The 12020-nt window shown below is 36.3% G+C and overlaps 1 protein-coding gene across 1 annotated transcript; it reads right to left on the minus strand.

Moving 5' to 3' along the window:
* Positions 1-204: 204 nt before the first annotated feature.
* Positions 205-5187, minus strand: LOC113348441 (farnesyl pyrophosphate synthase 1-like). Its single transcript, XM_026592214.1, has 12 exons — positions 4782-5187; positions 3907-3931; positions 3603-3715; positions 3403-3489; positions 3118-3234; positions 2935-3023; positions 2193-2244; positions 1552-1647; positions 1422-1466; positions 1046-1135; positions 887-958; positions 205-707 (listed from the first exon to the last, which is right to left on the minus strand). The coding sequence occupies exons 1-12, from the start codon at positions 5052-5054 to the stop codon at positions 579-581; spliced, it is 1188 nt and encodes a 395-aa protein (XP_026447999.1). The 5' UTR covers positions 5055-5187; the 3' UTR covers positions 205-578.
* Between the last annotated feature and the right edge of the window lie 6833 nt (positions 5188-12020).

Below are 12020 nucleotides of genomic sequence, written 5' to 3' on the forward strand. Positions count from 1 at the left end.
CTAATTAGATACATTCGGCCGCCTAGGAGGACATATAAACCAAATCAATATAACTCATTAAGCACCACCACCAAATACCTGCTTCAGCAGCCTTTCTGTTTTCCCCTTGATAAAAAGAGCTATTTTGTACTTGGGTAGCAGATATTGATACCTTAGTTTTTGAGTCGTGAATTTGTCCAGCCAACTGGCTTTCGATTACATCTTACTTGTTCATCCGACTTGGTAATTTTTCAATCAAATCAATAACAGTACTGCGACAGCGAGTTCAACAGCTACGAGTCCCATATACAAGAACAGGGACTACCTCTTCAACCACCTCCGGAAGCAGCTTGAAGTGACCAAAAGTCGGCTGTCCCAAGAGCCACATATGGTTGACTTATAAATTCAGATGAAAGTTCAAAAATTTGGAAGAACAAAATAGCATTGGGAAAGACACTTAGCACCAACAGATAAGATAACACGGTTGCAGGGCGTACATCAAAATGCTTTTGCCATTTTTTATTCATGATAAGGAAAATAAATCATTTTACTTTTGTCATTTCTTATTCATCTTTTGAATGTCAAAATGCTCGTGTTTCCTACTTCTGACGCTTGTATATCTTCGCTAAGAAAGACTTCAGAACTGCCTGAACAGCTTTGCTCGGGTGAGCTTCTATGGAGGAGATGAGCTTTTCATAGCTGTTCCGCTCGTACTCAGCAAATACACCCTATAAGATTAATGTAGAAGAAACATTAAGAAAGTGAAAAATACAAGGAAATGAATGAGAACTGCCAAAAGCCAGACTTATACACGTATACTGGATAGCTGACATAAGACAACAACACAATCAACATTTAAATTTAAGTTCTTACATAAAGCAAAAATAAGAAGGGAGAGAATTCCAACCTCAAGATCTAGATCTTTATAAAGTCTTTTCACTTTTTCAACACAAGCTGAATCTGCCTTTCCATAGTTCTCCTGGAAAAAGAAATTCATAATGAGTACTAATAGAAGACGGTCAAACATCGATTTACAACAAAATATAAAAAAGAAGAGGTCTTTTACATATAGTATCTTCCTTTGCTCATCATTAACACGTTCAAGCGCTTGCACGACCAACCATGAGCACTTGAAATCTTCAATATCTGTTCCAATCTGGTTGTCCAAAAACAACACAGAATAAAGATAGCCAGAAAATTATCCTCTTTTTTTTTATGGAATACAAGTTTAAGTTTAGATAACAAACCAACAGGGGGTTTAGTGGGAATGTTACAAGTTAACTCCATCATCTTAGTGAACTAGTTAACTCCTCCACACAGATCACATGGGACTGGTGAGGCTTGTTGACCTCATGTCAAATACAGATGAAAATAAAAAGTAAACATCTTCTCGGGTTTGATTATTGGGTAGTATATTGAAGAAGAAGAATTCAGTGACATACCTTACCAATCACGTCAGGAGTCCCGAAGCAATCTAGATAATCATCCTACAAATGAAAATTTTAATTTACTGACAGTAGGTGAAAGGAAGATTGGACATATTGATCCTTATTGCATGCATAGAGAAATCACCTGTACTTGGAAGTAGGTTCCCATTTCAACGAGAATATTCTTCACGTTTATATGATTCTCCAAATTCTCACCTGACAACAGCAATGCACATGCAACCTGTGACCCAACAATATAAAGAGAAATTAAAAGGCCAGATTCACTGCAACCTTTGAGGTGAAAAATCTTGCCCTCAAGGCTTCATAATACATTACACGACACCCCTGAAGGTTCTTCCTGATGCTTCAAGCATGTATCTTGCATATCCTGTCTTCATAGCTTTACTGTAGGCCCAACCATTCTAAGGGTGACCGCATATTACTCATTGAAGATCCTAAAGCATTTATCAGAAACCTATATCAACTGTTGTTATTTCATACAACAAAAGATGAATAACATGGAAGTTTTTTTCAAAATTCATAAAGACTAAAGCACCGAAAGCAATTTGGATTTCATGCAGGCCAGACAAAGACTCATGCTTTTCCCTAATGAAGAAAACAGCAACAGAGACTTTCCTGGCTTTAGGTGATTCCAGTAAGTCATACAGCAATAAGAAACAACTACTGGCGACATGCTATCAAAAAAAGTCTTTCAAAGGAGGCATGGCATCCCATTGAGTACAAAAGCAATAGGAGAAGGCTGCACAAAATGACAGTTCAACTCACCGGTAGATAAAATGAGTAATATGCAGTTTTGTACTGAACAATGTGACGGTGGCTGCATCAAGAAAATACAGTTTCATAGATAAGTAAAGATAAAATCATTCTCATATTAACACGAATAATAACTGCAAGGCGCTAGACACATAAATAAATATCAGACAAACAATTTATCATAAGCAATGAAACTCCTGCAACATGCCAGCCTCTAACCATTATCATGGTAGCCATTAAACGATAACGTACAGCACAAGACATGATCCGCTTATCATTTGCCAGGGTTCATATGCAAATGGGACAAAATTATCAACTTATAGTGACTGATTTGAGTAGACAAATTCATTGGTACTAGCATATTAAAATACTTCACAATTTACATTGATTCAAATTTTCTCTCTTCCTTCTATAGTTTTTGACTATTTAACCATGACCTATGCTTACACAGTCAGGTACAAGAGTATAACTCCGTACAGAATGTTTGAGCACTCACAGAACTTTGCTATGATCAGTGTGACTAAGTAAAAATTGTGGGATTAAGCCATCTTATGGAAGGAAGATTAACTAACATCATTACGGAAATGAAATTTGTACACCATCTATTACCTTGAGTCAAAGATCAATAGTACGCAGCAGTATACAACTATACATAAGTGACAAGGAGTCTATGGAACACATGTCTAGAAACATTTATGAGCAGGCTCTTCTACCAGAAGTTATTCCTTCATAAACACTTTATTTTTCTACTTACACTGGCAATGTATACTTCGACAGATCTTTCTCCCCTTCTATTGTGGTAATCAAATCTACCATCTGTCCTGAAGCTGTTTGGAACTCAACCTGTTATCCAGTCAAAATGCAACCTAAATTATATACACCTTTCATGGAGAAGTTGAATCAAAATTAAATCTATTACTTATGCAATACCAAGCACCTCGTTAAACAACTCTGACAGATCCACATAGTAAACTTTCTGTCTGAAGTACTTCTTGAGAATCCTGGGAATGTGATTCCGAAGTAGAAGCCCATCATTCACAGCTATCATACCAACCTATGTACAAATGAACAATTAATATGTGCTATTAAGCTCTCCAGCCAAAAAAGAGTAATATTGGTCATACAATTTCCTGCTATTAGCATGGCATGACAAGTTAATGGCTGCCTGCTACAGAGGATAGACAACAGATCAGTAGAATTGTTGAACATGGTCGGAATAGACCTTCTCCACTCTGAACCAACAAGGTTGACCTCGACGTGTGTGAGCGCCATCCATGATATCATCAAGGACAAGAAAGCATGCCTGAAGCTGCATACATTTTCAATAAGAAAGGTTTAATGAATCAACAAATTATCCAATGATTTAAGGATAAGAATTATTTAGATAAGTTAAAAATGCATTTGTCCACTTCATAGTAATACCCATTCAATGCACCAACCAAGTGTAGATGCAAGGAATATTTCTTCTTCAGACATGTCATCTCCTTTCAGCAATCTGTAACTATCGACCACAGAGAGCCCTCGATTCACTTTCCCTGTAGAAATTAGAATGTAAGAAGCGATATTGAGATAAGGCAACTTCCCAGATACGGTAGTTCTGCGTTTCACTTAGTTCCAACTAACTTGGAGACGAACTTAGAAACATGAAGACCATGAGGCACAACCCCTAGATGTTTTTTCATAATTTATAAATAATAGATACAAGAAAAACAATTGTCTACTGCACCTCCAAGCACATTGTAGTCCAGCATCTGAAAATAAAACAAGCATGAGCATGATCAGAATACAGAGGGGCTAAATACCATGCATGAGCATGATCAGAATACAGCGGGGCTAAATACCATGAAATGGTTTAAAACGTAAATGCTCGAAGATGATAATTAAAAGTAAGTCGTGAAACAACAACACTACAAAGAGAAACTTCATATTTCAAGAAGCATTAACATTTCCAGAACTGTTTATGTTCATGAACCAGTATTTCCAGTTACACCAGTCACCCAACAGGTTTTGACGGCCATAAGATTTGCAAGAATGCCTTCGGCACACATTATTATAAAAATGTATCACCAATACTGAAAGTACAAAAAGTACAACAATCAATATGATTCAAATTGTTAATATTACCACCGAGCCATATGATAATAGTAACTAATAGTAATTCATTGTTTTTTGCTTTAATCCACCATGTCAGTACAGAAGCGCCAATGCTAAAATGTTGGCCTGTATAAACTAAAACCTAATTATAACTATCAATCCTCATATACAAAATTCCTGAACGCTATAATTTCAACATTCTCTCTTTGAAATTATTCCGACAAAAATCATGATAATCAGATTCCAACCATGTCTTTGAAGTTCAATCTGTAGGTTTTCTTGATTTCTCACATCATTCCCCTCAGTGCCCTTGCCATAACAAAATCAATATAGTTAAAAAAAAAAAAAAAAACTAATTTGTTTCTCCGAAGATTAAAAGAAAAATATCAACAAAACCTTAACCGAATATCACTTCTAAAACGACACCTTACAAAAAAAAAAATTGAATCATCTAAAATTGAAAGGAAAAAAAAAATCTGATGCAGAATCATCAGAAAGTTGATTTACCTTGTCGACCCAATTGCGAGCATCATCAGTAAATTCATAAGAAGGATCTTGAAGGAGATCAGATTTGAGGTCATAGTAAACCTTTAAGAATTTAGGCTTAAGATCACCACTAGTAGTAGTTGTTGATCCATTCGAATTCGCCATTGCAGAGTGAAAGCAAGAAGAAGAAGAAGAAGAAGAAGAAGAAGAAGGGTGAAAGATGGAGGTAGAAATAAATGATGATTTGTGTAGGTGTGCACGAGCAGAATTTAAGAAACCACCATTTAATCTCATCGCTGTCTGTCTGTTACTAGTTTTGGAAACTTCTTAAATCCTACGCCAAGGGTTTTTCACTTTTTCTCCTTCATTTGGCGACTATACAACTTGTAAAATTTGTGTTCCGAGGCTCCTTTGACGCTGAACCAAGAACTACTTCACTAACTATGCGCGTCCTTTTCTTTTCAGGACCGATAAATGGCGTAAAGGTCCTTAGGTTTGGGCACTAGGGCTATAGAGACGGACATAATTTTCGAGCGAAGTTTCGGTGGCACAAAATTCTGCCCATTGTAAGGTTCATTCGCCCTACCCATTGTCAATATGAGTCGTCTATTGGTGTAGCAAAAATGTTCCTACAACAATCCTCGAGATTTGTATATGAAAATGAAATTGTAGCCGTCAGATGATTCAAGAATGCTCGTTGAGATTTATACCTTACAATGAAAAATGAACCGTTGGATGATTCGATGGATGAGGAAATCCCAGCTACTCGATGAAACAGCTCTTTATCAACTTTGGCTCTTCAATAATTATTGGTAGATGAAAATGGTGGGTACCTGCAAAGACACTCTGATGCCTCAATAAGTAAGAGTTCTAAACAGGTTTTAATTGTGTACCTTTACAATTGAAATTCTAACTCTATTTATAGATTCCGGAGGAATTATATCCAGTATAGTATTCGTCTAGATACATTTGATTATGTATTTGGACCAAATGCTTTCCAGGTTCGTCCTTGTCCAAACCAATTTACCTTCTTTAAGGATCTCTAACTTCCAGGTTATACCTGGTCTTCTTTGAATCCTCTTTTTTCTAGGGATCTGTAACTTCCAGGTTATATCGGTCTTCTCAGTAGCTCATTCCTCCTCTTTTTAGGGATCTCTAACCTCCAGGTTTGAATATATGTGCCTGATCTTCTCTTGTAGAAGGATAATAGCTGACTAGGCTATAATCATCTTTCCCCATTTTTTACCAAAGGGCTCAATATTAGGGGTGAGCATGAGCCGATATGGACCGGTTTTCGCCTCATCCACATCCAATCCATTGCACTACAAATTTCAAATTTGGCATCTGCATCCAATCCATATCCAACGGATTTACATCTAAATCAACTTTGGCTCTTCAATAATTATTGGTAGATGAAAATGGTGGGTACCTGCAAAGACACTCTGATGCCTCAATAAGTAAGAGTTCTAAACAGGTTTTAATTGTGTACCTTTACAATTGAAATTCTAACTCTATTTATAGATTCCGGAGGAATTATATCCAGTATAGTATTCGTCTAGATACATTTGATTATGTATTTGGACCAAATGCTTTCCAGGTTCGTCCTTGTCCAAACCAATTTACCTTCTTTAAGGATCTCTAACTTCCAGGTTATACCTGGTCTTCTTTGAATCCTCTTTTTTCTAGGGATCTGTAACTTCCAGGTTATATCGGTCTTCTCAGTAGCTCATTCCTCCTCTTTTTAGGGATCTCTAACCTCCAGGTTTGAATATATGTGCCTGATCTTCTCTTGTAGAAGGATAATAGCTGACTAGGCTATAATCATCTTTCCCCATTTTTTACCAAAGGGCTCAATATTAGGGGTGAGCATGAGCCGATATGGACCGGTTTTCGCCTCATCCACATCCAATCCATTGCACTACAAATTTCAAATTTGGCATCTGCATCCAATCCATATCCAACGGATTTACATCTAATGGATGCACGTATGGACTGATTGGATGCGGATAATCCAATGGATTTGTTTTAGTTAAAATTTATAGTAAAGAAAATAAAGCTAACACAAATGACTCCTAATAAATCTAGCGTTTTTAGGGGCCACTTGAAAGGAATTGGGGGCCAACAATAAAACAAAATAGGGTCACCCAAACCTATATTGAGTTCACCCCTTATCTTCTTTTCCGTAATGGAAAAATTGCCCTTCAATAATCGGAAATCAAACATGAATTCGGTAGTTATTGTTAGCAAAATTATTTGAAGTTTTTTTTTCTCTCGTATTTTGGTTCTACATAATCGGTAGTAAAATGTGTTGATTAACTTCTGAATATAGAGTAGGCCCAAAAATTCTAGGATTTGCAGTAGCAGGAACATAATCGGTATATAAAAATCTATTTTACCTACCGATTATGGATGATGTTCTTAAGAAATGATGAACATCAACCAGAATCGGTAGTAAATTGTGTTGATTTATATTCCAAATATATAGCGTCCCAAAAATGTGATTTTTCCAAAATCTTTCAATTTTCGAATTTTGGTACTACCATAATCGGAAGTAAATTTAACTTCCGAATGAATATTGGCCCCAAAATGAAATTTTGTCAAAATCCATTAATTTTCTAACTTTGGTACTACCACAATCGGTAGTAAATTATGTTACTTTGATCTCCGAAAATATTTAGTTTTCCAATTTTGGTACTACCATAATCGGTAGTAAATTTAACTTTCGATTATATACTGGCCCCAAAATGAGTTTTTGAAAAAAAACCTTAAATTTTCAAATTTTGGACTTATAACAATCGAAAGTAAGGTAAGTGACCTTAACTTTCGATTATATAATGGCACTATGAAATGAGAATCACCATATTCGGTAGTATTTGAAGTAAATTTAAATTCCGATTATATACTGGCCCAAAAATGAGTTTTTGAGAAAAAAAAAACCTTAATTTTTCAAATTTTGGACTTATAACAATCTGAAGTAAGGTAAGTGAACTTAACTTCCGATTATATAATGGCACTTCGAAATGAGAATCACCATACTCGGTAATATTTTAAGTAAATTTAAATTCCGATTATATAATGCCCCCAAAATGAGTTTTTGAAAAAAACTCTTAATTATTTGAATTTTGGAATTATAACAATCGGAAGTAAGGTAAATTAACTTAACTCCGATTATATAATGGCATTTCGAAATGAGAACTACCCATATTCGGTAGTATTTTAAGTTAATTAAACTTCCGATTATATACTGGCCCCAAAATGAATTTTTGAGAAAAATTCTTCAATTTTCGAATGTTGGTACTACCATAATCGGTAGTAATTGTGTTCATTAGCTACCGATTGTGTTTAATTTTTAGAAAAATTGAACTTTTTGAATCAAGAATAATCGGTAGATAACAATCATTTTATCTACCGATTCTGGTTGATGTTCATCATTTCTTAAGAACATCATCCATAATCGGTAGGTAAAATAGATTTTTATCTACCAATTATGTTACTGCTACTGCAAATCCGAGAATTCTCAAGTTTTCAATTTTCATTTTTAAGTTTGAGAATTCTCGAATTCTTAAGTTTTCAATTTTCAAGTTTGTTTCTTAAACTTAAACTATCATAATCGATAGTTCTAACATTGTTTCTCAAACTTAAATCCAAAATTCTAATTGAGGGTAATCCGAGATTTTTTCTTAACTTAAACTACCGAATGTGTAGTTATCTACCGATTATTTGAGGGCAAATTTTCCATTACGAAAATTATAGATAAGGGCTAGCTTCAATTTAGGTTTGGGTGACCCGATTTTGTTTTATTGTTGGCCCCAAATTCCTTTTGAGTGGCCCCTAAAAACGCTAGGCTTATAAAACCTACGTATCCTATATATGTATAGGAATATAAAAATGCCATGTATAAGACCCCAAGCAAACATCTTAAAAATTTATAAATGATCCATAGTATTTTCTAGAACTATATAAATGCCCTTCATTTAACAAAAATATGGATGTCCAACGGATTTTCAAGGTTGCATCGGGGCCCGATCCGTTATCCGTTGGATTTCAAAAATTCCATCCGCATCCAACCCGTTAACGAACGGTCCGGACATCTATCCGCAAATGAACGGTTGGTCCCGATTAGATCCGCGGATTACGGGCCAAATGCTCACCCCTACTCAATATTGGGTAGAATTATTGGGCTGGGCACTTGGGCCCATATACCAAACAATATGGTACAAAAATCGCCAACTCTTAATCCTCAACTTGTTGATGGGTTAAGAAGATAATCCCTTTCATCTACTACTCCGTTATTTTACTCAGATGCCCCCAAGCTACTTGTTGAAGTGACATGGTGGTATGCTACTGAACAAGGTTGCACTTGGTATTGGTGTTGTGGGACGATTTTTTCCGAAGTTCAATATGAACGAGTCTTAATGATTGTATAACGAGTTTCAAGACATGTACTTGCTGCCGTAACAAGTCTTTTTTTTGCATTACCAAAAGGTATTTTCTTTTCAATGTGGCAAGGATACTGCCCCAAATGCTATAATAAGTTGGTGTATCTCTTGGATATATGGCTCTTTTGGATCAACAACTGTTGTTGGTCTCGTTTTTGAGACAAGAGTTCATGGCTGCACTGGGAAAAAAACTTGGAGAGATTTGTGCTTGCGATGAGAGCAAGACTTAAGTCTTCGTTTGTGAGGTGAGTCGGTAGATGCCTGCATGATGAAAGGCTTTTAGTTGTGCTATGGTTGTTAAATAACTTCACTGTTCGGAAAAAGCTAGCATGTTTCTTACGTGAAGTATGGATCCTTGTGCTTAGATCTGTATAATGCCATATAAATATACTCCAATTGATATTCCAATGATGATAGTGGTGCCGAGTCTTGAGCTGTACCTTTTAGATGGTTGTAAAATATCACAATTACTCATACATTGAGAGCTTCATAAATGATGTTCTTTGATGCTTTTTCGAGTGATGATTCACTATATCTCAAACATAATGGGGGAAGCATGAGGTAAAACATGAAACTCCTTTGAGATCTTCGTATTAGATAGATTTTTTTTTTTCTTCTTTTGATACTTTACCTTTTCGCACCTTGCGATTTTTCTCCCATATTGTACCTTTTCTTAATTTTTTTTTTTAAATCTCCTTGCAAAAAACAATTTTTTTTCTTCTTCTTCTTCTCCTCGATCTTCCCTTCATGTCTAACAAAGTTTTTTCGTGAATATTTTTTTTATTTGGACCCCATCAAAGCTTATTCGCCAATTGATTTGACCTTTGTCTCCTTTCGCTCCTGCACCAAAAAACTCTTCTTCTTTTTTTGCAAATATTTTTTTCTTCTTCTTCTTTTTTCTCCCGCTCTAACAAAGTTTATTCATGCATATTTTTTCTATGTCGTTCCATAAAAGCTCTTCGCGAATTTTTTTTTTCGTTTCAGTTTCGATAAAGCTTATGTATGTAATTTCATATTCTTTATTATTTTTGTCTGTATCTCTGACTTCTGATCCAGCAAAAATTCTTCGTAAAGCGTTTTTATTTTCATCGTATAATGCACTCTTATTGACTTGAGAATGGGGTTCCATTGCCCATGGAACTAGGTCCTTGATATTCTTGAGCTTGCGCTAAACCGATTTACGTTTAACTTGCTCGCAAATTTGCGCAAGTATCTACTAAGACCGTGCAAGGAATATTTCTCTAATCAAAGCCAAGTTGGTTTGGTTCTCACTGCCCTGAGATGGGGTCCTATTGCCCATAGAACAAGGTCCATACTATTCTTGAGCCTGAGCTAAACCGTTTTAGTTTGCTTGCGAATTTGCATAAGTATTGACTAAGACTGTGCAAATAATATTTTTTATTCCTATATCAAAGCCAAGTTAAGATCGGTGTTAGCCACACGAGTGTAATTGTTTAACAGCTCTGACTAGTATGCCTGAAGTTTATGATCGATCCTAGCTATGCGAGAGTTATTGCTAGACAGCTCTGGCTAGTACCGAAGTGTGTGGATCATGCATTTATTTGTGAATCGTGCATTTGTCTGTGAGTTGTGTATTTGTTGTGGGACTACAAAATACGAATAATGTAAAGAAATTGAGAAATCGTCTAGGCTTACCTTATGTTGCGGGAACGTACCAACATCAGAAATATGCATCCCGTAGTCAATGGTGAATTACTTCCAAGTTGCTAGAGTTCCAATTTTTGGGCTCCATGTTGGTTCTCCTTGCTCAAGATAACTCCCCTCCTGCTAGCTTATTTATTAGGTACGATCCTTCCCCGGATGCCCCCAGTGTTCGAGTATTATGAGTAAAACGTGCACTGCGGTAGGTCCAATTGTTTTAAACTCGTGCAAGTTTGGAATTGGATCTAACCAAAAGAACATGTCATTGATTGGATCAGCGAGCTGGATCACTAATTGGATCAATGAGCTAAATTACTGATCGAAGAACAGACGACTTGGAATGCTGCATGACTCTAGCGAGTTAGATTGTTGGGGAAGTTTTGAGTTTGATTGATGGATCTAAGGCGCGCCTAGAAAATCTCAGTTGTAGGGCGAATAAATAATTAATGCTGGAATTGGCATAATGATATATTGGTGATGTTTTTCGTCGATTTTCTATGAGTATACACAACTTGAGATCGATGAATATTTGCAATGCTAGGCTAAGAAAGCGCGTGTATATTTAATACGTTAATTGTACTGCAGCTGATGTTTATGTCTCATAAGTGTATCATTGTTGATAATTACCATCGTCACACCTGTGCACTGCATGTGTGTTTTTCTTTTATCTGGTATTGGAAGATTGCATCCATAGTGATGTACATTGGAGATTACTTCTAGACACTGCATCCATGGAAATTGTCTCCAATTTACAGGAAACTTTCGATTCTTTTTTCGTCGTAATATTCCTTTTGATTCCGCTTCTCGAGGTACTCCCCGACTCTACTCGTCGATGTTCCTCCTGCTCGCGCCTGTTGTTCTGCCAATGACTAGGTCCAATCGTCATTATGTTTCTACGACGGCGTGATGGCTTCTGTAGATGTCATTTATTCATTGACTTTTCTTTGGTACATTACTTACTTTAGGAGCTTTCCTTTCATGTGATGATCTTGCACGGCGCGCTCGCCAATCCTCATGCGAAGATCGTGCATGCTGGTGTGGAGTGACACCTTCAGGGTATTACTCGTTTGCAGTTTCTTATCTAGTGAATCTTTCAGCAGTCTGTTTTCAGATTTATAGGTACTGGTCTGGTCCTATCCACTTTTTTAAAACACGAGGC

The sequence above is a fragment of the Papaver somniferum genome, chromosome 2 (assembly GCF_003573695.1).
Source record: "Papaver somniferum cultivar HN1 chromosome 2, ASM357369v1, whole genome shotgun sequence".
Classification (NCBI taxonomy): Eukaryota; Viridiplantae; Streptophyta; class Magnoliopsida; order Ranunculales; family Papaveraceae; genus Papaver; species Papaver somniferum.

Excerpts from the sequence above, each read along its gene's own strand:
- LOC113348441 (XM_026592214.1), bottom strand. The coding sequence starts at position 5,054 with ATGAGATTAAATGGTGGTTTCTTAAATTCTGCTCGTGCACACCTACAC. Across the intron at positions 3,235-3,402 it reads GTTGGTTCAGAGTGGAGAAG|GTTGGTATGATAGCTGTGAA; the intron begins GTCTATTCCGAC and ends ATTTGTACATAG. Across the intron at positions 1,467-1,551 it reads GAACCTACTTCCAAGTACAG|GATGATTATCTAGATTGCTT; the intron begins GTGATTTCTCTA and ends TTTCATTTGTAG.